The sequence below is a fragment of the Phyllostomus discolor genome, chromosome 6 (assembly GCF_004126475.2).
Source record: "Phyllostomus discolor isolate MPI-MPIP mPhyDis1 chromosome 6, mPhyDis1.pri.v3, whole genome shotgun sequence".
NCBI lineage: Eukaryota > Metazoa > Chordata > Mammalia > Chiroptera > Phyllostomidae > Phyllostomus > Phyllostomus discolor.
The window spans coordinates 76,945,915-76,972,233 of record NC_040908.2 but is presented as its reverse complement, the minus strand read 5'-3'; the positions used below and the strand labels follow the sequence as shown (position 1 = coordinate 76,972,233).

The 26,319-nt window shown below is 41.7% G+C and overlaps 1 protein-coding gene across 1 annotated transcript in view; it reads left to right on the top strand.

Moving 5' to 3' along the window:
- The first annotated feature begins 9,450 nt into the window (after window positions 1-9,450).
- Window positions 9,451-26,319, top strand: part of OAF (out at first homolog) — a 37,963-nt gene continuing 21,094 nt past the window's right edge. The window contains exon 1 of the mRNA XM_028514834.2: window positions 9,451-10,212. Within this exon, the coding sequence (XP_028370635.1) occupies window positions 9,949-10,212 (264 nt within the window). The 5' untranslated portion in view covers window positions 9,451-9,948. The remainder of the gene's footprint in view (window positions 10,213-26,319) is intronic.

The following is a 26,319-nucleotide window of genomic DNA, read 5'->3' as shown; positions in this document are numbered from 1 at the left end:
CAAGGCAGGAAAGAGGGAGGGGGTACAGCCATGATGCTGACACTTCATGCATACCACTGCTAATGGCTGTGAGAAATGCCACTCTCAAGCAATGGCTCTCAACTAATTTAGTGTGTCCAGAGACTATTTGAAATGCATAGTTCCAGGCAATGCTCTTAGTGGTTGAGGTCCAGGGACCTAGATTTTTAACAAGCACCCAGGGGATTAGTGAAGCTAGTCTACCAGACCACATTTTATGTTTTTTTTAAACTATTTTATTTATTTATTTTCAGAGAGAGGGGAGGGGAGAAAGAGAGGGAGAGAAACACCAATGTGTGGTTGCCTCCTACCCTGCACTGGGGACCTGGCCTGCAACTAAGTCATGTGCCCTGACTGGGAATAGAACACGTGACCCTTTGGTTTGCAGGCTGGCACTCAGCCCACTGAGTCACAACAGCCAGGGCCAGGACACATTTTAAAGAACACTGGTCTGATGTTTGTATGTCCAATGTTACCTACTTAGTACAGAGCCAAGCACATGGTGGATATGTAATAAATGTTGATTGATGAAATAAACAAATGAGTGAGTGAGTAAACATAATAGAAACATGATAAACAGTTCTGCAGTGTTTGAGCAAAAGATTTGCCTTTCTCTGGTCCTTTGTGTGGTTGGGACCAGACTTTCCTACTGAAGTTGCAAATTACTGTTGAACTTCTAAAGAAAGTTCTAGTCCACACAGGAGAAACCCCACAGAGCCCCTCTCTCACCTCAAATCTATCCAGAGAGGTCAAGGATCTCTCAGGATTCTATTTCCAGAAAATGCAACTACACACAAAGGTTTGCCTATAATTTCTAGAATTCTGGACCCTGAAGCTAACCATTGTTAAGAATCCTTGCTGGGCTGTCCTTTCATCTATGAGCATTGTCCACAGCAGGGTACTGGACAAAGGGGAGGGGAGGACCAGGAAGAGGGTCTGGGCATAAGGGCAGCCAACTTAAGTTAAGGTTTGAGGCTTGGGACTCTTTGCTCCTTTCTCTGTTCTCTGAGAGAGCTGAGGGGCATCTGGGCAGCAGAGCCAGAGCTGGAGGCTGAGGGACATGGGGCAGGAAGCAGCTGAGGTACCTCAAGTATTACAAAGTGAAACTCCACACTCACTCCAGGGCCTAGAGGACAGGAAAGGCAGCAGAGGAATGGGAGGAAAAGAAACTTTAATAAACTTCATTTGGTACAGGCACCTTGCTAATTGTGTATTGTATCACATTAGTCCTCATTATAACCCATTGCAGTAGGAATTAATATCCTCTTTATACATGTGAGGAAGCATAGATTCACTGGGTAAGGTAGGGGTAGGGGTCATCAGATCAAATTTCACCCAGCCAGTAAATGGCAAAACCAAAATTTCAAAACCAGGCTTAATAAATACCACAGCCACGATCTCCTCCTATCAATGGAACAGGGCTGGACTCAACACCAGCCAACCTACTCCCTCCCAAGGGACAGTTCCTGCTCTCCGTCCTCCTCTGCTCTTTGACAGGTTCCCTTTTGTTATATACAGGGAATGAGAGTTTCTAAATGGGCAGTGAGGACCAGATCCCTTCCCCTCTTCCTTCACCAGGATGACCTGGATCAATCCTTCCACCCACACCCCACCCAAGATCTTGAATTTGAAACCTGCTCTGGTTTCCTTTGACAACCACAAGCACAGGGAGGGACTTTTAGGTTCCCAACTTTCAAGAGAAAGTGAAAAAAAGTTTTTTTGTTTTTTTTTTTAAATTAAGAGTCTCTGTGTAGATATGGGACATTTGGAAGGGACAGCAGGCAGAGCCAGAAGCCCAAGACCTTGGGGTTAAACTTGCATTCTAGGTCTAGCCCCACCACTTTCTGGTGTGACCTTGGGCAAGTTCATTCACTTCCCTGAGCTCCAATTTTCTCACCTATTAAGTGTGTAATAATATCAGCCTCCAGTATTTATTATAAGACATTTTAAGAACTAAGTAAGAAAATTTCAACCATACTTTTTTAAAAGGTGGGGGAGAAGTTGCTTACCGAGGGTCCTGCATCTATTTAGTTCTAGACTCAAAATTTTAAGACATGTCTCCTGATTCCCAGTCTCTGAATCTTTGCACAATGCCTGCATTATCTTAAAAGGTGTCTGGTCAATAAGTTGGGAAGAATGAGTACATAGAACTTTGTACTTGCCCTAACAAGACAATTCAGTACTTTACTTCTTTACTTTTTGGGGAAAATAATTTTAAATGAAAATGTAGAAATTAATATAAGTACCCATATGGTCGCCAAAGGGGGGAAAAAGGAATTAAGAGAAAATAAATCTAAAGTTCTCAGGCTCACAGTAAGCAATTGATAGAGTCACTGAGCTTCTCACCACCTCATTTTTAATAAGTGAGGTATCTGTGGCAAGTAATTTGAAATTCTAAATAGGAAACATATAAAGTGGGAAATAACATCTAAAAGCTGGGTATTGATTGAAACATCTTATTTTCTCATCAATAAAATGGAAATGATAGCAGTAACCACCTCAAAGAGGTATTCAGTATTTGATGAGAATTCATGAAAAGCCCAGCTTCTCCAGAAGAATATCAGCACATATAAATTATTCCTATTATTAATCTCAGTCTGTCTATACCAAGGAAAAGGTGGAAAGCTTAAATTCAGGTCAAGGAGATTTGTGCTGGACATTACAAAGAACTTTCTAATTGAAAGCTGGCTAAGACTCTGCACTTGCCCAGTAGTAATTAAGTCCCCTCAGGTCATTATGGGGACCTTTCCCTTCACAGACATTAAAAGAGAGATGAAACACTTTGCTAGATATGGCCCTGGCTGGAGGCATGAATTAAAGCTTATGTGTGTGTGTGGAGAGGGCATCAGCCTTTGCAAAAAGCATTGTTATTATTCATGTTATATTGATTCATATTAGAATCACATTTATATCTCCTTTTAAATCTTTTATACAAGATCATATAGGAGAAAAATAATAAATGATCAGAGTGAGCTATCAACTGTTTACAGTATGGCATATCTACAACTATTAAGAACAATATGTGAACTGTCAATATACGGAAATACCTGTATGAAAAAAAGGATAACTTTATAAAAGCCACAAAGCTCAGAAGATAATTTGGAATAAATATTGATCAGATTTTATTTCCTCTCAAGTAGCGTAAAGTCATTATATGCATCACAAAAAATGTATATATATAACAAGATGAATTGTGAAGCACAGGGCAATTTTAAGGCAGTGAAACTGCTCTGTATGACATGGTAATGGTGACACATCATTACGTCTTTGTCAAAACCCATAGAATGTACAATACAAAGAGTGAACCCTAATGTAAACTATGGACTTTAGGGAAAAAAGGTATGTCAATGTAGGTTCATAGATTGTAACAAAGGCACCACTCTGGTAGGGGATGTTGGTAGTAGAGGACACTGAATGTGTATAGGAGCAAGGAGTATATGTGAACACTATACCTTCTATTCAATTTTGCTTTGATCCTAAATTTGCCCTAAAAATTAAATCTATTTTTTAAAAATTTTAAAGCTCTGTTAAATTATAGAAAATGTACTAAATACATATGTTTCTCATCAATACACATGGGATAGCTTTCCATTTGTTCAGAAAAATGAAAATAAATCTTTTTTAAAAAAGGGCATGACAGTGATAGTGTTTCTGAGATCACAGTTTAGGAGGCAGCATTCCCCATCCTTTTAGATAAGAAAGAGGTGTGACTCCCAGTTCTGGCCCTACCTGGCACCTGATCCTCCCTCTCTGGGCAACTTTAGGCTCTTCCTAGAGTCTCCTATGTCCCTATACTGCCAGATAGGAGACAGAAAAATGGAGATGCTAAGAGACCCCATCAGCAACTGTGACAGGAAAAGCTGATGGCTCTAGTAAAAATGGCTCTTGTCCAGATGCAACGTGCTCATACTCAGCTTCCTAATGAGAAGGCAGAACTTCTCATCCCAAGCCATAATATGCACATTCATTTTGTAAGAGTAGCAAAAAGCTGAGCTAAAATTCTAACTGATTTTGTTTTTAATAATAAATTTCCCCAGGGTTTCACATAAAGGAAAGGATATTTACCCTTGCCAATGTAATAAACACAAGGCACCCAAACCTGCCAGGTGCCCTTCTCTTGCTGCAAGTGTATAAAGCCCTCTGCTGGAGCTGAAAGTTCGGCTTTACAGAGCAGGGGCAAGACACCTATCTCCAAGTGTGTACCCCAGTGATGGAACTGCTGGGCATGATGGGGACAGGATGCTCTCAGGAACAGACATCTGTGTTTCCCATGGTCTATAGTATACTCCGTACCTCTTGTAGTTTTCCAGGGATGGGTAGCACCACTGGCAATGATGTGATGTCTTCTGCAGATGAGGTAGCCCAGCCAGCTACCTGGACCAGATAACCAATAAGATTTTTGACAGCAGGGACTATGCTTCAGATTATCTCACCTACAACACAGTGCCAGGTACACAGGCCTGCAGAACATTTCATTATTGAGCACACTCTGTGTACAACACGTTAAGCTGGGCTCAAGGTGAGTACAACGATGGGCCACGAAGAGCATACCCCACCCACAGCAATGAAATGAAAGCCCTATGTGGTGTCTTAGAGGGATGGTAGCCCTGGCTTCAGAATGCTAAACTTCTATTCTGAGTGGTGACACTCATAGCTTGCCTCAGTCCTTTTGTATCTCTGGTTCAAACACAGATGCTATGAAATCATTATAACAAAAGGCAGAAAGTAAAAAGTACCTGAAGAGCTACCAAAAGTGTAAGGGCTTCTTCCCCAGGCTTCCCAATCTCAACAATGCATGATGCCACCCAATTGCCCAAGACACAGAGTTGTCCTTGATCCCTCTTTCTCACTCAACCCCAAGTCCAAAGAAATATCAAATCCTACTTCGAAAATGCAGCTGAAGTCCAACCCCTCTTTATATTCCCACTGCCACCACCATAGTCCAAAACACCATTATTTCTCATCTGGACTGTTGCAGTTCCAGAGTAATCTTTTTAAAACATAAGTCTGAACATGTCACTCCCTCATATAATACATTTCAGTGACTGTCCATTGTTCTTAGGGTAACAAAATAAAACAAAACAAAACTTACATCCTAACATTTCCCACAAGGCCCTGCATTACCCCATACCTGCCCAACTCTCCTGCATATTTCAAGCAGCTCCCATTCTACATCAGGCCTCAGGTAGTTAGTGAAGTTTCTGGGGAGCCCACCAGATTCAGGCCTGTACACAAGCTGTTCCCTTTGCAGGCATATCATTTTTGCTGATCAATCCTGATTTATCTTTTAAGTCAGACTAGACATTGCTGCCTCCCAAAGGCTTCCTGGGCTAGGATAGAGTCTCCTCTAATTCTATGTAGCACCACTTGCAACAATTATAATTTCAATTTTTTTTTGTACTTACTTTTTAATGCTTACTCCCTTTGCAGCTATAGGTTTCATCTCAGGATAAGGAATTGTTACATCTGTCTTGTTTCACTAGCATCTAGTACAGTGTCTGATGGGATGGATGATGGATGGATGTATGCATGCATGAATGAATGAATGAAGTGAATGGAGTATCCAGATAGGAGATCAGGAAAGGCCTAGAAGAACCAGCATAGAGAAAGAGATGGTCAAAACCATCTCTTGGAATGCTTGGAAACTTCAAGAGTCATGGGCCTGGAATAAATGAGCCGAGATGTATCTTCTCTTGCAGTTGTGATCATTCAGGCTTTCTTTCCTTTCCTTTCTAAAAGTCATTGACTCAGTCCAGCTCCATCTAAACTCCCCTTCAGCCTGGTTTTCTGACTGGCTTTCATCCAGGTGCCCCACCCTCTCTGTGTTCCATCTTCTAACCAAGCCCACTGTCCCTCCAGTCTACTTTCTCACCACACCCTTGGGTTTATGTAACTGAGTAACTGTTTCTATAAAACAAATTTGCAGTTCTGCTTAGGCAGTGAAGTGACTGGAGCTTTGCAGTTGGTCTAAACAGGCAGAGGAGAGAACCCCCACCCCATGCTCAGCACCCTCTCAGACTCAAGGCACAAGTAGTCAGCCCTATATGCAAGGGCTCAGTAATACAGGACTACAGCAGAACCCAAGCCAAATACCAGCCACAAGAAGAAATTGAAAAAAAAATCTTTCCACTGTGCAAAGACAAGCTTCCTATTGCATTATGCCCATCTCCTAATAGAGTTCACTGGTTCAGTTTCCCTTTCAACCTTCTATAGGACTCTGTCAGTACCTGTTATCTTGGTCATGGATTGGGAGATGATGTGGCATTTCTCTTTCTGACAACTCAAGCAAGGTACACTAAGACCAAAAAGCAAAGAGGAGGTACATTCTAAAGTTTGGCTGACCACTTCCCAGTTTTGGAGGTCTCAAGCAACATGAAACTGAAAGACCAGAAGAGAATATAGAGAAAAAATGTTCCTGAATGAGTATGTGTGTATATGTGTAAGGAGGGTGGGCAGGAGAGTAGGGGAGCATGTGTAGATCACATAAGAATTTAATATTTGATACAATGGGGAAGAATAAACAATATCAAGTAACAAATAATAGGCCCCATTTGTTAGGCCTTTTCTATATACTGTGAAGTGTTTTTTACTCAATATTTCATTTAATTTTCAAAGCAACCCAATGAGGTAATAAGCATTTATGTGCCCATTTTATAAGTGGGGAAATAGGTTCACTAAGTCACACAGCTCAAGAGTGGTCAAGCTCCAGGATTTAGATTCTGGTATCCATGCTTTGAACCTCTACTTGCAACTGCTTTCTAGGGCTAGAGATCAGAAAGGAAAGGATATTTGTTTGTGGTGTGGCAGAGGGCTTGAGATTAGACATACAGAAAGTTCTAATGACAGTGAGTGCCACTTTGTTGGAGTCAGGGTAATTAGGCTTGTTACAGCTCCTCCTCTGAGGGTCTTTGCATTTAAGATGAATGGATGCTTCTATGCCTGGCTGGTTTAAGGGAAGCACTCTGTGTTCGCAGCACAAGGCCGGCCTGTTTAAACTAACTGATTGTACACTGGGGTACAAGACTGCCATACATGAAACCATTAGACAACATAAGATACCACAGGATGTGTGTCCACATGGGCTGGAAAAAAGCAAGGGCTATAGGCAGGCAGATACTACTGTGGTTAAAGGCAAGAGCTTTGTGGTCAGGTGGACTTGTGTTTGAGTCCCTGCTGGCTCTCCTGATTGTATGACCTTGGGTATGTTACTCAATCTGTCTAATCCTCTCCTTCCTAGTCAGTAAAAAGAGACTAAGAATAGAATCTACTTTGGAGGTTTGCTATGAATTTTTTTTAAAAGATGATACATGTAAAGTGCTTGGCACAGATATTGAGCATAATAAGGATACAATGAATGGTAGTTGCTATAATTGTTACTATTGGAGTCCAGAGACAGGAAAGAGCACCCTGGAGCAGAGATGTATATTAGTAGCTAAGAAAGTCTTCCTGGGAAACTCGTTTTGTTCTGAATCTTGAAGAGCTGCTCAGGTAAAATCAAAAGGAAAGAACGGGGACAGAGGTAGAGTTCACATAGTGGGGTGAGACTGTAAGTTTTCTACCCTAAAAAAAGAGAAAAAAATTAATTTGATCTGTGGTTTTAACTAAATAAGAAAGTTGATTATGCAGGAAGAGATAGTGAAAAGAGATGAAGTCTTCCATCCTTGTTCCTGAACCCAGAATTTAGAGTGACAGAGAGAGCCTCAGAGATCTAAAAAAGAACCCAGACACACAGGGTTCTTTGCTTCCTTCTTCTGGTATCTCATTGGGGTGAAGGAGAAGGAACATGGAAATATGGCTGGGGAAAAAGCTATGAAGGATGGGGGTAGAACCTGAAACAGGGAAATCATGAAATGTGGGTGAGGCCCTAATGACTGTGTGGGATAACTCAGATGGGTAAACTTAGCTTTAAGGCTGGATTGACAGGGGTATCCTGTCAGACAGGAGGCCAGTTTTTAGATTTTGTCTCTCTTGTCAGTCTTGATAGCTCAGAGTTGGAGGTTCTCTGAGAGAATGACTTTTTTGTGTGCAAATTCATTATTGTCTAACAGTCTGCCTTATCTTCCTGATGAAAACATCAACTCCTTAGTGGCTAGGATGGTTCTCCAGGAAAAATGCTGTTGTTTTTTTTTTTTTATATTCTCTATCCTTAACCCTCTATCAAATACCAACCACCAACCCCTTATATCAAGCATCACCTGGGTCTTTGTTTTAAAATACAAATTTTGGGTTTTTTTTTTTCCCTCCCGAGGGAGTCTAATTGGCTAGATTTAGGGACCAGGTTTTTTTAATAAGCACTCAGCTGATTTTTTTGGCAAGGCAAATTCAGAAAACACTGAGTTAGATAATCCCTTGAATCCCTTTCAGTCCTAAACTTAGGCAGCAGAGTGTAGTAGGAAAAGCCCTGAGTTGATAGCAAGAGATGGGTTTTGGCCTGACTCTGACTCTGAAGTTCAAGGAAGTCTGACTCTGTTATTGGTGCTCTCACAATACCTCCATGCCTGGGTACCTGTTGTCATCTTTGGTACTGGTGAGAATCTGTGCTGAGGAAAATCTAGAAGGGAAGGAGGCTGTAGAGCAGAGGAGAGTTTTCACTTATCTGCAATCAAGAGCTCAGAAAAACAACAGGGGAACTTAGAATAAACAGAAATAAGTGGACATCAGGTACACTAGGTTCCAAGAATCCCATTGGAGCTTTCTCTTACATGGAATTAGCAAGACACCATAGATCTCAACAACTCCCACTATACACGGGTGTTGCTTAGGCCCAATGAATTTTTTAAACGTGCCCAAATGACACAGCTAATCAGAGAAAGCAGGAATTTTGATCCCCCCACCCCGCTCACCAAGTTTATTATGAGGGGCATGGCAGATCAGTTCTACTTTCTTGGGGCTTGTGGAGAACCCCTGGCGATCAAGGGCCAGGAGCCTATCATTTCCCTGCATCTGCTCAGACTATTAACAGAGAACAGGGAGAGAATGGGGGTCTGGAGAGGTGGACAAGACCGAGAAAAAGCCCTGAATGGCGGAAAAGAGGGAGGCTGTAATTAAGAGGAAAGGCACACAGGGGCTCACAAAATGTGAGTGCTTTGAAGACTGCATCCAGAGAGGTACCCTGACTTACCAAGATCTCACATCCCAGGGGTGTCAAAACAGGCAACAAAATCAGCTCCCCTCTCCAAGAGAGGGCAATCAAAAGATTGAGTGCGAGATGAGGTCTGATTTGGCAGAAGCATTTAAAAAATCCGCTTTGTCAGAGAGACTAAAAGACCAAACAAAACCCCTAAAACACCAAGCCCCATTATTTCATTCACGTGGCAAAGGAACAACTCAAAAAAGAAAAAGAAAGAAAGAAAGAAAGAAAGAAAAGGGAAAGGGGTGGGGTCAGAGTCACGGTCCCGCCCCTGCCAGGAGGAAGGGATTTACCCGAAGAACCACCACCGGACACTTGTCGCTGAGGGGACGAGACAGGAAGGGACAGAAATTGAGAAAGCCCCTTTCCCACAAAGCCGCTGTGCAGAGGTCCCCTCTCCTCTGGCCGCTGCTGGAGTGCGGGGAGCTACCGCAGGCCCTGTAAGGGTCGAAAGGTGCGCGGTCTCTTTAAGGCAGGTTTCTCTTTTCTGAAGGAAGTGACGGGGCGGGGCAGGGGGGTGGGAATGGAATGAAAAGTGCAAAACAGCCCCCGAGCACCGGAGTCTGGAGCCGCGGGAGACGCGGGAGGGCAGAGGCTACCTTGGAGCTGCGGAGTATACACTGCGGGGTACAGTCTGTGTGTGAGTCCGTGCCACGCCTCCGGCGGCCCGCAGCTAAGCCCCCAAGGAGCCGCTCTCGGGAGCCCCAAACTAGCCACCAACTTTGAGCCAAGTTTGTAGCGCCTCTCTCCGCCCTCAAGATCCGCGCTGAGGCCGCAGAGGGCGGCGGTGGCCCACGGGGATGCGCCCTTCAGGTTCTTGCGGACTCCCTACCGCGTCCCACGCGCTGCTAATGCTGCTACCGCTTCTGGTGCCACTATTGGGGGCGCCGCGCGGCGTGAGCGCGGGGGCGGGGGCGCCCGCTGAGCTGCGGGTCCGCGTGCGGCTGCCCAATGGCCAGGTGACAGAGGAGAGCCTGCAGGCGGACAGCGACAACGACAGCATCAGCCTCGAGCTGCACACGCCGGACGGCACCCTTGTCTCCTTCATTGCCGACTTCAAAAAGGTGAGGCGCCCTCACTCTTCAGGGTGGGACCTTCAAGTCTGAGTGCCCGGGTCCCTATCACACTCAGGCCTAAGACAGGGACCAGAGGGACGCGATTTACCCAGCTTCACCCAGGGCTCTTCTCAACGTCTCTTCACCCCGGGCCCCAGTGTCCAGACCTGGCCCCATCCTTCTCCCCAGGAACTACTCTGCTGCTCCCACCGAGCTCCCCCTCCAGCCTTTCACCTCCTTCCTCCAGGTGTCCAAGTCCTGTCTCCCTCCCTGCTCAGCCTTTCTCCCACTTCCTCTTCCAGCTCTCCCCAGAACCTCCAGGCTCAGACCCTCTTTCAAAAGTCAATATTAATGACCTAGACTTCCTCTGGGAGTAATTTCTGTATCCTCTAGCGGGAGCGGGGGCGGGGCGGGACGGGATGTGGGTGTGTTGGGAATCCAGGGTCAGGATCTTGCTTTGTAACGAACTATAGAAATGATCCCTGAAAGTATAGTCTTTAGGTTCTTGCTTTGTGAACTAGATCAAGTCCTTTCCCTTCTCTGGGCCTCTTTTTTCACCTGTGTACAGGACAATGAAGTGGCTCCAGGCCTTGTAGCCCTGACATCTTGGAGTCTGTGAACCACCTCTCCTGTTTCACTTTCCTAGGCTAGAGAGAGAGCGATGCTGGGCAGAACTAATTGTCACAAGTCAAGGAGAAGCTACCTCTCCTTTTTGCTCTGGAAAGCTGGGAAGCTTGCAGCAGAATAACCTGGGTAGAAGCCCCAGATGAAGTCCACATGCTCTGAGAGAGATGCCACCCCTTACGATGCCTGGAAGGAGGGCTGGCCAACCCTCATGTTTTGGCCATGATTGTGGGAGAGTAGCAGAGACCAGCCTCTACTCAGTGTGTATGTTGTGGAGGGAACCAGAAGGTGGACCTGGCTCCCAAGGTTAGGGGGCATGGAGAGTGGAGATGCTGGAGTTTCTCAGCAAATAGGCCTGAAAGGGTGGTGAATGACTAACAATGACCCAGCAGCAGGAGTCCGAAGGAAAAGCCTGTGAGTGAGGTGTCTCTTCATCTCCTAGACGCCCCTGCCCCGATAAAAAGAGGCCCCATTGTATTTCTGGGGGAATGGGCAGGAGAGGCCAATTAGATAACTGGGCATGTAGGTTATGCCAGGGCTGTGGGACCACTGACTGAGCCACCTCTTTCTCCTTACTCTTAGAGTCTGGGAACTTGAGAGGAAAGGGGGCAGAGTTTGGGAAGCAACTTAGGAACCTAATAAAATTGCCATAGATAGCATGGGAGGTATAGATCCAGTGGACCATAGAGTTTTGACTGCTCATCTGTGCCAGGACTACTCAGTTGTTATTGACATGGAACATAGGTGGACTATGAGAGAGAGATGAGGAGAGGGTGAGTGGCCACAGCTGGGAAGACTTGGCGGCCGTTTCTTACTCAGCAGGCTGCAGATAGGTTCTCAGATTCAGGTATGTTTGTGTGTGGTGAGAGGGAAGCTGGTGGGGCCAGGACGCCTCCGTCTTCCCCACCTGAACTCCAGGGAAATTTTGTCAAGTGTGTTCTTTTCCCAGAAAATTGAATAGTGGCTGGATCCCTCAGGAAGCAGATCTAATCTTCCCCTCCTACCTTTGCCCTTGAGAGTGAGCTCAGGCGAGGCTAAACTTCCTACCTTCCTGCACACTGTCCATTGTGCTCTGAGTTGAAATACTGAAGAGAGACTCCTCCATCCCTGGGACTTCTCCAGCAGCCAAGGCTGTGGGTGGGACGCTAGTGAAAGAGTTAACAGGCAGGGTTAAGCTTTTATAGCATCTAGCTACAGCAAGAAATATGTTATTGCTCTTCCCTGCAGGCAAGGGAAGCAGAGAGCTCAGGTGGCAGTGCAGTGGAGGACTAAGGATTAGGGCTGAGAGTATAGTGGGAGGGTGACTGCCCAGTTAGAGACTGTTGTTGATTGCAAAAGTCCCATTGTAATTCCCACAGTGGTTCAAACCTGCACCCAGACTTCTGAAGTCCTTTTCAGGTTAGCTTCTGACCCAGAAGCTGGTGTTTCACACCAGTCCCTGGCATCTCCAATTTCATCCACAAGGACAGAAATTGGGAATGGAAGGCTCAGAAAGGGAACCAGCTCTCCAACATCCCCTCCACCTCCTGGTTTCTCAGTTAGCATGGGGCATAGTGGAGTTGGGGAATGCAAGGTGACATCTGTAATAGCCTTCACTCCCAGCCCAGTCCAAATCCTTCTGGGTAGATCTCTCTTGTTGCTTGCTCAGTTCTCAGGCCTATCTAGAAGTGGTGGTTTTTCTTGTAGGAAAAAAGGCCTGGACATGGTGGTTCTTTTGTTTCATGTACCAAATCCATTTTTGGTGGTTTGGGAAAAATGCCTTAGTCTGCTTGGGAAAAGTTATGTTTGCCATTTTATCACCTTTGGGAGGCACCCAGACTGAAATGAGAAAGACCCGATTTAATACTGGGCAAATTACAGGATTTCTGCAAGCCTTCATTTGTCCATCTGCAAAATGGGAGTAATATGGTATAAATCCCATGGCTATTGTGAGAACTAAATAGGAATGCATGCAAAATATTCACTATGTATTAGGTATTAATGCTAAGTTATCAAGAAATAGAAGCCACTAACTTTCATAATTGTGGCTCACATAGCATCACCTCATGGAACCTCCCTGCTCGGCTTGGGCTCAAAGAGATTTAATGCTGTATCCAAAGTCACATGGCAAGCCCACGCTGAGTCTGGAGGAGACTTGAGTCCCTCACAGTAATCTGTTTTTAGACCCATGTGTTAGAGTTCTCTGGAGAAACAAAAACAGTAGAAACACATATAGAAACAAACACACACACACACACACACACATACATAAATATACAGAAAGATTTTTTTTCAAAAGCAGGAGATATTTTATTTATTTTTTAAAATTTTCACCCTGGCTTGTGTGGCTCAGTGGATTGAGTGCATGCCTATGCCTGCAGACCAAAAAGTTACTGGTTTGGTTCCCTGTCAGGGCTCATGCCTGGGTTGTGGGCCAGGTCCCCAGCTGGGGGTGTGCAAGAGGCAACTGATTGAAGTTTCTCTCTGATATTGATGTTTCTCTCTCTTTCTCTCTCCTTTCCCCTCTCTCTAAAAATAAATAACATCTTTCAAAAAATTTGTATTGACTTTATTGGGGTAATAATGGTTAATAAAATGATACAGGTTTCAGGTGTACAATTCTATAATACATCATCTGTATATTGTATTATGTGTTTATCACTCAAAATCAAGTCTTCTGTCATCATTTACACCCCTCTATACCCTCCTCTGCCTCTTTCCACTTCCCTTTCCCTCTGGTAATCACCATACTGTTGTCTGTGTCTATGAGGGTTTTTATTTTATTTTTTATGCTTAATCCTTTCACATTTATCACCTGTAACTCTCCTCCGCTCTGACAGCTGTTAGTCTGTTCTCAATCTATGAGTATATTTCTATTTTGTTAGTTTATTGTTCATTAGATTTCACATATGAGTGGAATATTATGGTACTTGTCTTTCTCTGACTGGCTTATTTCACTTGGCATAACGTTCTCCAGGTCCATCCATGCTGCCATAAAGGGTAAAATTTCCTTCCTTTTTATGGCCGAGCAGTATTCCATTGTGTAAATGTACCACAGCTTTTGTATTAACTCATCTTCTGATGGACACTTGGGCTGCTTCTAAATCTCGGCTATTGTAAATAATGCTACAATGAACATAGGGGTGCATATATTCTCTTCAATAAGTGTTTTGGGTTTCTTTGGATATATTCCCAGAAGGGGAATCACTGGGTCATAAGGCAATTCCATTTTTAATTTTTTGGTGTAACTCCATACTGCTTTCCACAGTAGCTACACCAGTCTGCATTCCCACCAACAGTGCACTAGGGTTCCCTTCTTCCCACATCCTCACCTACACTTGTTGTTTGTTGATTTATTTATGATAGCCATCCTAGCAGATGTGAAGTGATATCTCACTCTGGTTTTAATTTGCATTTCTCTGATGGTTAGCGACATTGAGCATCTTTTCATTTGTCTATTGGCCATCTATATGTTCTATTTGGAGATGTGTCTATTCAGGTCCATTGCCCATTTTTAAATTGGATTGTTTGGTATTTTTTTGATGTTGAGTTATGTAATTTATCTATAAATTGTGTATATTAACCCCCTGCTAGATGTGTCCTTGGCGCATATGTTCTCCCATTCAGTGGGTTGTTTTTTCATTTTGTTAATGGTTTCCTTTGCTGTGCCAAAACTTTTTAGTTTCATGTAGTCTCATTTGTTTATATTTTCTTTTGTTTTCCTTGCCTGAAAAGATATATCAAAAAAAAATATTGCGACCCTGGCTAGCGTAGCTCAGTGGATTGAGCGCGGGCTGGGAACCAAAGTGTCCCAGGTTCGATTCCCAGCAAGGGTACATTCCTGGGTTGCAGGCCATAACCCCTAGCAACCGCACATGGATGTTTCTCTCTCTCTCTCTCTCTCTCTCTCTCTATCTCCCTCCCTAAAAATAAATAAAATCTTTAGAAAAAAAAATATTGCTACAAGAAATGTTTGAGATTTTACTACCTATCTTTTATTTTGGAATTTTTATGGTTTCACATCTTACATTTAAGTCTGTAACTCATTTTGAGTTTATTCTTGTATATGGTGGAAGGTGGTCTAATTCCAATTTTTTTGCACTTATCTAATTTTCCCAACACCATTTATTAATAGGCTGTCTTTAGCCCATTGCGTTTTTGCCTATTTCATCAAATATTAATTGGCCATAAAGGCATGGGCTTATTTCTGGGCTATTTATTCTGTTACACAGATTTGTATGTCTGTTTTTATGCCAGTACCATGCTGTTTTGATTCCTCCAAGTTTGTTCTTCTTTATCAAGGTTCCTGTGACTATTCGGTGTCTTTTGTGGTTCCATGTAAAGTTTTGAAGTATTTGTTCTAGTTCTGTGAAATACACCATTGGTATACTTTTGAAAAATCATCCAGGGGTATGTTTTTATTGATTTTAGAAAGAGGCATGGAGATAGAGAAACATCAATCAGTTGCCTCCCGTATACACCCCAACCAAGGACCAAATGCAACTGTGGTATGTGCCCTGACTGGGAATCAAACCCACAACCTTTTGTTGTACAGGGATGATGTTCCAACCAACTGAACCACCTAGCCAAGGCTACACCATTGGTATCTTGATAGGAATTGCATTGAATCTATACGTTGCTTTGGGTAGCATGAACATTTTAATTATGTTAATTCTTCCTATCCATGAACATGGCATATGCTTCCATTTAATTTATATCTTCTTTGATTTCTTTCTTCAATGTGTTATCATTTTTCGAGTACAGGTCTTTTATGTACTTGGTTAAATTTATTCCTAAGTATTTTGTCCTTTTTGATGCATTGTGAAAGAGGTGGTTTTGTTTCCTTTTCTAGTAGGTTTTTATTGGTGTATAAAAATGCAACTGACTTTTTTATATTTATTTTGTATCCTGCTACTCTACTGAATTCATTTATCAGTTCTAGTAGGTTTTGGTGGAATTCTTACAGTTCTCTACATACAGTATTATGTCATCTGCAAATAACGACAGCTTTACTACTTCATTTCCAACTTGGATGACTTTTATTTCCTCCTCTAGTCTAATTGCTGTGGCTATGACCTCCCGTACTCTATTGAATAAGAGTCGTGAAAGCAGACATCCCTGTCTTGTTACTCATCTTAAGGAAATGCTTTTAGTTTTTGCCCACTGAGTATGATGTTGGCTGTTGGTTTGTGATTATGTCAAAGCATGTTCCCTCTATTCCCAGTTGCTGAAAGTTTTTATCATAAATGGGTGGTAGGTTTTACCAAGTGCTTTTTCTGAATCTTGATATGATTATGTGATTTTTATCCTTCACTTTATGTGGTATATCATGTTTATTCATTTGCAGATATTGTACCAACCTTGCATTCCCAAAATACTGATAAATCCCACTTGGTCAAGGTGTATGATCATTTTAGTATATTGCTGAATCTGGTTTGCTAATATTTTGTTGAGGATTTTAGCATCTGTGTTCATCAGGGATATTGGCCTATCTTGCTTTGTAGTGTTTTTATCTGGTTTTGGAATTAGGATAATGCTGGCCTTATAAAATGAGCTTGGGAGTCTTTCTCCTGAATTGTTTAGAATAGTTCAAGGATAGGTGGTAGTTCTTCTTTCAATGTTTGGTAAAATTCTTCCACGAAGCCCTCTGGTCCAGGACATTTGTTTGTTGGGAATTTTGTGATTCCTGCTTTAATTTCATTAGTTGTGCCCTGGCTGGCTCAGTTGGTTGGGCATCATCCCACAAAGTGAAAAGTCACCAGTTCAATTCCTGGTCATGGCACATGCCTACGTTGTAGGTTCGATCCCCAGTCAGGGTGAATGCAAGGGCAACTGATCAGGCTTTCTCTCATATATTGATGTTTCTCTCCCTTTCTTTCACCTTCTCTGTAGAATCAATAAAAGAAAAAAATTAAAATTCTAATCCTTCCTGATTCAGTTTTAAAAGATAATAATATGTTTCTAGAAATTTATTCACTGCATCCAGATTGTCCAGTTTGTTGGCATATAGCTGTTCATAATATTTTTTTACATTCCTTTGTATTTCTTTAGAGTCATTTGTTACTTCTCCTGTTTCATTTCTGGTTTTATTTATTTGGGTCCTCTCTTTTTCTCTTGATGTTAAAGGTTCATCAGTCTTGTTTATCTTTGCAAAGAACCAGCTCTTGGTTTTATGGATCTTTTGTATTGTTTTTTTAGACTTTTACTTCATTTATCTCTGCTCAGATGTTTATTATTTGCTTTCTTCGGAGCACTTTGAGCTTTGTATGTTGCTCTTTTTCTAGTTTCCTTAAGCATAAAGTTAAATTGTTTATTTGGTATTTTTCTTGTTTCTTGAGATAGGCCAATAATACTAAGATTCTCCCTCTTAAGACTGATTTTGCTGCCCCATAGATATTGGGTTTTTGTGTGTTCATTTTCTTTTGTTTCAAGGTATCTTTTGATTGCTTCCTTGATTTCATTGTTAACCCATTTATTGTTTAGTAACATGTTAATAGCCTTCATGGCTTTGTGTATTTTTTCAGTATTTTTGTTGTGAATGATTTCTAGTTTCATACCATTGTTGTCAAAGAAGATGCTTGATATGATTTCAGTTTTAAATTTATTGAGACTTGTTTTGTGTCCTAACATGTGGTCTATACTGGAAAATGTCCCATGTGCCCTTGAAAAGAATGTATATTCTGCTGCTTGGGGTGAAATGCTCCTAAGACATCAATTAAATCTATATGATCTAGTGTGTAATTTAAGGCCACTGTTTTCTTCTTGATTTTCTGTCTGGAAGATCTGCCCATTGATGTCAAGTGGGTGTTAAAATCCCCACTGTAACTATATTTCTGTCCATCTCTCCCTTTATGTTTAAGATTTGCTTCATCTATTTAGGTCTTCCTATGTTGTGTGCATAAATATCTACAAGGTTTATATCCTCTTGTTGAATTGATCCTTTCAGCATTGTGTAATGTCCTTTTGGTCTCTTGTTATGGCCTTTGTTTTGAAGTCTTTTTTTAATCTGATATAACTATTGCTACCCCAGCTTTTTTTTTTTTTTTCATTTCTATTTGCATGAAATATGCTTTTCTAGCCCTTTACTTGGCCTGTGTGTGTCTTACATTCTGAGATGGGTTTGTTGTAGACAGCATATGTATGGGTATTGTTTTCTTATCCATTTGGATACCCTAATTTTTTTGATTGGAGCATTTATGCCATTTATATTTATAGTGATTATTTGTAGGTACATATTATTGCTTATAACTATGTTATTCTTTTTCTTCTCCTTTTTCTTTTTTGATGCACGTGGGTCACCGGCCAGCAGTGACCACGGAACGCTGTGGATGGCTCGACGAAAAACATGCGAGACAAAAACATGCACAGAGACAAGACTAGTTTCTGTGGGGAAGTAGGGACGAAATGGCCACCCCCCCTAGTGGGGAGCACCCCAATTTACCGTCCATACCTGCTTTTATTGGGCTTATTTTCCATAATAATTCAGGTAAAGTATAGTACTTATCAGGGGGAAGTACAGAACTATAGAAAGCAAGGAACTCTGCTGGTCTATTGAGTCGGGGTCAAAGAGCTGTAAGACTTTGAGGAACAAACTAACTTCCTCCTTGGACCCCTCTCATTCAACTCAGCATTCTAAACAAAGAAGGTTTCACAGTAATTTACATATTCTTTCTTAGGCCTGATCACATGGGGAATCCGCCCTTTTCAGCACAGAACTACACCACCCTGTCATTGTTTCAGGCTTAGCTGGAGCGAGGGAACTAAGGCAATAAGGAGATTTTCTCCCAGACCATGAGAACTCAGGCTATGTCAAAGCCGAGGAGCGAGGGTCCATCACCCCCTTTTGCTGCAGCCCCCCAAATCCTTCTTTTGGGGGGCCTCCCAAAGTGATCGTGCCTGTCTTAGGTCGTTCCCCCCGTGGGGAATCTTACCCGTCTTTGGCTAACTGACCAAGCTTTTGGGGGTTCAGTTATGAATAAAGCAGCAGAAGCAGCATTCCTACCAGGGAGATAAGCTTTTGTCTCCTTGCTGGCTTACGGTTCCAAGGGCATTCCCTTAGCCTTAGCCTAGGCGGGGGTTTCAGCTTCTGATACCAGTCAGGGCAGTTCCCAACACTTTTTAAATTTTAGAATTGACTATAGAGAGAGAGGAGGGAATACAGAGAAAGAGAGACAAAAATTGATTTTTTTTTTTTACCCTCCTTCTTTCTATTTTCTACCTGCCACCTATGCTACTTACTCTCTGTACCTTTCCCCCCTCTCTCCCTCACCCACTCCCCTGTTCATAACCCTCCATGTGATCTCCATTTCTGTAGTTCTGTTCCTGTTCTACGTGTTTGCTTAGTTTGTTTTTGTTTTAGGTGTGGCTGTTAATAATTGTGAGTTTGCTGTCATTTTACTGTACATGTTTTTTATCTTCTTTTTCTTAGATAAGTGCCTTTAACATTTCATATAATAAGGGCTTAGTAATGATGAACTCCTTTAACTCAAGGAGTTCATCATAGGTCCTTGCCTTTCATGACTGGGAATACTTTTTCCCAGCCCCTTCTTGCCTGCAAGGTCTCCTTTGAGAAATTAGTTGACAGTCTGATGGAAAATCCTTTGTAGGTAACTGTCTCCTTATCTCTTGCTGCTTCTAGGATTCTCTCCATTTTAATCTTGGGTAAGGTAATTATGATGTGCCTTGGTGTGTTCCTCCTTGGGTCCAACTTCTGTGGGACTCTGAGCTTCCTGGACTTCCTGGAAGTCTATTTCCTTTGCCACATTGGGGAAGTTCTCCTTTATTATTTGTTCAAATAACTTTTCCTCTTGTTGCTCTTCCTCTTTTCCTTCTGGTACCCCTAAAATTCAGATATTGGAACATTTAAAGATGTCTTGGATGTTCCTAAGCTTCTCCTCATTTTTCTGACCTCTTATTTCTTCCTTCTTTTCTGATTTGATGTTTCTTTCTTCCTCTGGTCCACACCGTTGATTTGAGTCCCGGTTTCCTCCCCATCACTATTGGTTCCCTGTACATTTTCCTTTATTGCACTTAGCATAGCCTTCATTTTTTCATTTAATTTGCAACCAAATTCAACCAATTCTGTGAGCATCCGGATGACCAGTGTTTTCAGCTGTGCATCTGATGAGTTGGCTATCTCTTGATTGCTTAGTTGTATTTTTTCTGGAGCTTTAATCTGTTCTTTCATTTGGGATTTTTTTTTTTTTTGTCTTGATGTACCTGTTATGTAGTGATAGGCGGAGCCTTAGGTGTTCGCCTGGGCAGGGCAACCCATTCGATGAGTTGTGACACTGTATGTGGGGCAGGGGTCTGAGAGGGAACAATGGCACTTGCTCCACTCTCTGCCAGATTTTAGTCACTTCCCCCACTTCCCCAAGCAAATTGGGCCCTTCTGGTGCTGATTCCCATATGTGTGGGTTTGTCTATGTTCCAGGACCCTGTGGGTCTCTGCAACCAACTCTCCTGTGAGACTGGAAGTTTCTCCCACTGCCACCCCCAACCCCACAGGTGTTTTCAATCAGTGGTTTGAGGCTTTATTTCCCCACACTGGGACCCTGGGTTGTGTGGTCTGTCCCGCTACCCAGTTTTGCCTGGCTTATCTGCATGTGAATGTGGGACCACCGGCCCTCCAGCCACCTTGCACCTTGCTCGCTGTGCCCTGCTCAATGAGCTGCTGCTTCACCACAAGTCCTCTCCGCCCTGGCTGCCCAATTCCACCCCTCCTAACAATCTGGATGAATATGCCTTCTTTAACTCCTTGGTAGTTAAACTTCCATACAGTTTGATTTTCTGTCAGTTCTGGTTGTTTTTTGTTTTTAAATTGTTGTCCTTCTTTTGGTTGTGTGAGGAGGCACAGTGTGTCTACCTAGACCTCTATCTTGTCTGGAAGTCCATATCTGATTTTTTTTTGTTACACTTATTTATGCATTGATTGGTTGATTTTTGTATGTGCCCTAACTGGGGAGCAAACCTTCAACCTTGGTGTGTTGGGACCAGGCTTTAACCAACTGAGCTACCTGACCATGGCAGTGGCTTCTTCTTCCTACTCTTCTTCCTACTCTTCTTCCTTCTCTTCCTTCTTTTTCACATCCTCCTCCTCCTCTTCTTCTTCACCCTTTAACATTTCTTGTAACACTGGTTTGGTGTTAATGAAGTCCTTTAGCTTTTTCTTGTCTGGGAAGCTCTTTATTTCTCCTTCAATTTTAAATAATAGCCTTTAAGGGTAAAGTAGTCTTGGTTCCACATGCTTGTTTTTCATCACTTTGAATATTTTATGCCAGTCCCTTGTGGCCTAAAATGTTTCTGTTGAGAAATCAGCCAACAGTTTTATGGGAGCTTCCTTGTAGGTAACTGCCTTTCCCTTGCTGCCTTTAAGATTCTGTCTTTTAATTATGTTGTATATTGGTGTGGGCCTCTTTGGGTTCATCTTGTTTGGGACTCTGTGTTTCCTGAACTTTGTGTCTTTTTCTTTCACCAGGTGGGGACACTTTCAGTCATTATTTCTATTTTTTTCCTTTTAAATATATTTTATTGATGATGCTATTAGAGTTGTCCCAGTTTTTTTCCTTTTGCCTCTCTCCACCTATTACCCCCATACCCTCCAGCAATTCCCTCCACCCATAGATCATGTCCATGAATCATGTATATAGGTTCTTTGGCTACTCCATTACTTATACTATTATTAACATCCCCTGGTCTATTTTGTACCTGACCACTTGTGCTTCTTAATCTCTGTACCTTTTCCCTCATTTTCCCCCTTCCCCTTCCCAACTGATAACCCTTCAAGTGATCTCTATATCTATGATTCTGTTCCTGTTCTGCTTGTTTGCTTAGTTTGTTATTTGGATTCAGTTATTGAAAGTTATGAATTTATTGTCATTTTAGTGTCCATCATTTTTATCTTCTTTTTCTTACATAATTTCCTTTAATATTTCATAGAATAATGGCTTGGTGATGATGATCTTTAGTTTTACTATGTCTGGGAAGCACTTTCTCTGCCCTTCAATTCTGAATGATAACTTTGCTGGATAGAATAATCTAGGTGGTAGTTCCTTGATTTTCATTACTTTAAATACTTCTTGCCAGTCCCTTCTTGCCTACAAAGTTTCTTTTGAGAAATCAGCTGACAGTCTTATGGGAACTCCTTTGTAGGTAACTCTCTGCTTTTCTCTTGCTGCTTTTAAGATTCTCTCTTTGCCTTTAACCTTTGGCATTTTAATTATGATGTGTCTTGGTGTGGTCCTCTTTGGATCCATCTTATTTGGGATTCTCTGTGCTTCCTGGACTTGTGTGTCTACTTCCATCACCAAATTAGGAATGTTTTCTTTCCTTATTTTTTCAAGTAAGTTTTCAGTTTCTTGTTTTTCTCTTCTCTTTCCAGCATCCCTATGATTCAGATGTTGGTACATTTAAAGATGTCCCAGAAGTTCCTAAGCCTATCCTCATTTTTTTTTCATTCCTTTTCCTTGTTTTGATTGAATGCTTTTTCCTTCCTTGTGTTCCAAATTGTTGTTTTGATTCTCAGCTCCATGCCCTCCACTGTTGGTTCCCTGTAGATTTTTATTTCACTTAATGCAGCCTTCATTCCTGCCTGGGTCTGTTTTATGCTATTGAAGTACCCAGTGAGTTCCTTCAGCACCCTGATAACCAGTGTTTTGAACTATGTATCTGATAGGTTGCTGATATCCATTTCCTTTAGTTCTTTTTCTGGAATTTTGTTCTATTCTTTCATTTGGGCCCTATTCATTTGTCTCCTCATTTTGGCATCCTCCCCCTTTTTTTTATGTGTATTAGGTAGAGCTGCTTTTACTCCCTGTCTTAGAAGTAGAAAAAGCACACCTGTTAAATTATATGGGGCAGAGCCTTAGGTAATCACCAGGGCTGGGCAACCCATGTCACCATTCTGTTGCTCTGTGTGGGGTGGGTTCTCAGAGGGGTCAATGCCGCTCCCTGGCCACTGGAGTTATGTTCGATAGGAAGCTGTCTCCTGCCACTCAACATTTCACTTTCTCCCCATATGCCACTGGTGCCCTTCTAGCTGTTGTCCTGGTGCTGAATCCCAGAGAAGGTGGGTCTGCATGAGTTCTAGGTCTTTGGCAAACTCTTTAAGAGGAATCTTTTGAGAATCCCATAATTTCTTCTGCCACCTCAATCCCCATTGGTTTTTACAAACAGAAGTCATGAGGACTTATTTTCATGGCGCTGGAACCCTGGGCTGGATGGTCTGCACAGGGGCTGGGATCCCTTGCTCCTGAAGTATCCCTCCCATTTTTTATCCATCACCCTGGATGTGGGATGGCCTGTTCTGTTTTCATGTATTTCTGTGCCTCTCCGCCCCTCTTCCCCATCTGGATGAATGTGGCTTCTCTAAATCCTGGTTGTTGGACTTCCACAGAGCTTAATTTTCTGACAGTTTTGGGTGATATTTGTTTTGTAGTCTACTTGTTTGTTTTCTTTGTTTTTGTTTTTGCTATAGTTGTGCACGGAGGCCAGGTGTGTTTATCTATGCCTCCATCTTGACTGGAAGTCCATATTTTATATTTTTACTTAAATTGGACCAGCGCAGTGTTGTTGCTACTTGGGCAAAGCAGCTGCTCCCCGTGGTGGCCTACTGGACAAAATATCCACCCTCCCTTCTAGGACAGAGTCCCTTTTTATAGGAGGTTAATAGTAAAACCGTAAGGTAGGTTGTCACGTAGACCACCATAGAAATAATGCATTCTTAAGTTAACAGATCCAGATCCCTATCTTTTACAGTGAGCAGTTCTCCACATTGATGTGAACATCACTGACGGCCAAGGTTCCACAGTAACTTTCAGTTCTTTTTATGTTTTTGCAGTAATAGTTCTTCAAATTCAAGAAAGTCATGGCCCATAGAGCGTTGGGCTGGTCCTGAGATCCGGTGTGCCCCCAGCTCAGTGCTCATTCATTGCCTGATGCCTGGCTGGCCCATTTTTAGTCATTATTTCTTCAAATAGATTCTTAGTCCCCTGTTCTCTCTCTTCTCATTCTTGCACCCCTGTGATGTGGATGTTGTTAACATTTCTAGTTGTCCCAAAGGTCTCTTAAACTATTCTCATTTTTTTTGTATTCTTTTTTCTTTTAATTTAAATATTTTATTGTTGGTTATTTCAGTTGTCCTAATTTTTCCTCCTTTGCCCCCCTTCACCCAACTCACACCCCTCCCGCAGCCAATCTCTGCACCGTTGTCCATGTCTACAGATCCTTCGTGTATGTTCTTTGACTAATCCTTTCACCTTCTTTCAACTAGTCCCCATTTCCTCCATCCTCTCTTACAACTGTTAGTCTGTCCATGTTTCAATGCCTCTAGTTTTATTTTACTCATTAGTTTATTTTGTTCATTAGATTCCATTTATAAGTGAGATCATATGGTATTTGTTTTTCACCAGCTGATTTATTTCACTTAGCAAGATAGTCTCTAGTTCCATCCATGCTGTTACAGTAAGTACAAATTCCTTCTTTTTTACTGATGTGCAGTATTCCATTGTACAAATGTACCATGCCTCTTTTTTTTTTTTTTTTTTTTTTTCTACTCTTCTACTGATGGGCACTTAGGCTGTTTCCAAATCTTGGCTATTAAAAATAGCACTGCTATGAAAATAGATGTGCATATGTTTTTTGAATTGGTGTTTTGAGGTTCTTAGGATATATATATTCACAGCAGTGGAATTGCTGGATCAAAAGGCAGTTTTATTTTTAATTTTCTGAGGAAATTCCATACTGTTTTTTTATAGTGGCTGCACGAGTCTGCATTCCCACCAATAGTGCACTAGGGTGCCTTTTTCTCCACATCCCTGCCAGCAGTAGTTGGTTGCTGATTTATTAATGCTTTCCATTTTGGCAGGTGAGAGGTGATATTTCATTGTGGTTTTAATTTGCATCTCTCTAATGGCTAGCGATGTTGAGCATTTTTTTCATATGCCTATGGACCATCTGTATGTCCTCCTTGGAGAAGTGTCTGTTCAGGTCCTTTGCCCATTTTATGATTACATTGTCTGTCTTCCTGGTGTCTAGTCAGATAAGTTCTTTACATATTTTGGAGATTAAACCCTTGTCCAATGTATCATTGGCATATGTTTTCCCATATATTGGATTCCCTTTTCGTTTCAATGATAGTTTCTTTTTGCTGTGCATAAGCTTTTTAGTTTGATGTGGTACCAATTATCTATTTTCTCATTTGTTTCCCTTGCCCTAGAAGATATATTGGCAAAAACATTGCTACACAACATATCTGAAATTTTACTGCTGATGTAATTTATCCATTCTGAGTTTATTCTGGTGTATGATGTAAGATGGTGGTCTAGTTTCATTTTTTGCATGTGCTAGGCAAGTTCTTCCACCACCATTTATTTCAAGAGGCTGTCTTTACTCCATTGTAGGCTTTTGCCTCCTTTGTCATATATTAATTGATTGACCTTAAAGATGTGAATTTATTTCTGGGCTCTCCATTCTGTTCCATTGATCTATATGTCTGTTCTTACACAAGTACCAGACTGTTTTAATTATAGTTGCCTTACAGTATAGCTTGATATCAGGTTTGTGATCCCTCCAACTTTGTTCTTCTTTCTCAAGATTCCTAAGGCTATTCAGGGTCTTTTTGTGGTTCCATATAATTTTTTTTAATATTCTATATCTGTGAAATATGCCATTGGTGTTTTAATAGGAATTGCATTGAATCTATAGATTGCTTTGGGTAGACATTTTAATGTTAATTCTTCCAATCCATGAACATGGTATATGCTTCCACTTGTATCTACCTCAATTTCTTTCTTCAGTGTTCTATAGTTTTCCAAGTACAGGTTTTTTGCCTCCTTGGTTAAATCTCTTCTTAGGTACATTAATTCTTTGTTGTTGTTGCAGTAGCAAATGGGATTATTTTCTTAGTGTCACTTGCTGATAGTTCATGCTTGGTATATAAAAATGCTATCATTTTCTAAATGTTGACTTTTATCCTGCTATTTTGCCAAATTCATTGATTAAGTCAAGCAGTATTTTGATGCAGTCTATAGGGTTTTCTAAGTATAATATTATGTCATCTGTGAATAGTGACAATTTACTTTTCTTTTTCCAGTTTGGATGCCTTTTATTTATACTTCTTGTCTGATCGCTGTGGCTACAGCTTGCAGTACTATGTTGAATAGGACTGGTGAAAGCAGACATCCCTCCCTTGTTTCTGATCTTAAGGGAAATGCTTTTAGTTTTTGTCATTTAGAATAATGTTGGCAGTAGCTTTTCCTATATAGCCTTTATGATGTTTTGGTATGCTCCTTCTATTCCCACTTTGCTGAGTTTTGTTGTTTGTTTGTTTGTTTGTTTGTGGGTTTCTTTTGTCATAAATGGGTGCTGGATTTTATCAAATACCTTTTTCTGCATCTATTATATGATCTTGTGATTTTTGTCTTTCATTTTGTTTATTGGACATATCACATTTTCTGATTTGTGAATATTGTACCAACCTTGCATTCCTGGGATAAGTCCCACTTGATCATAGTT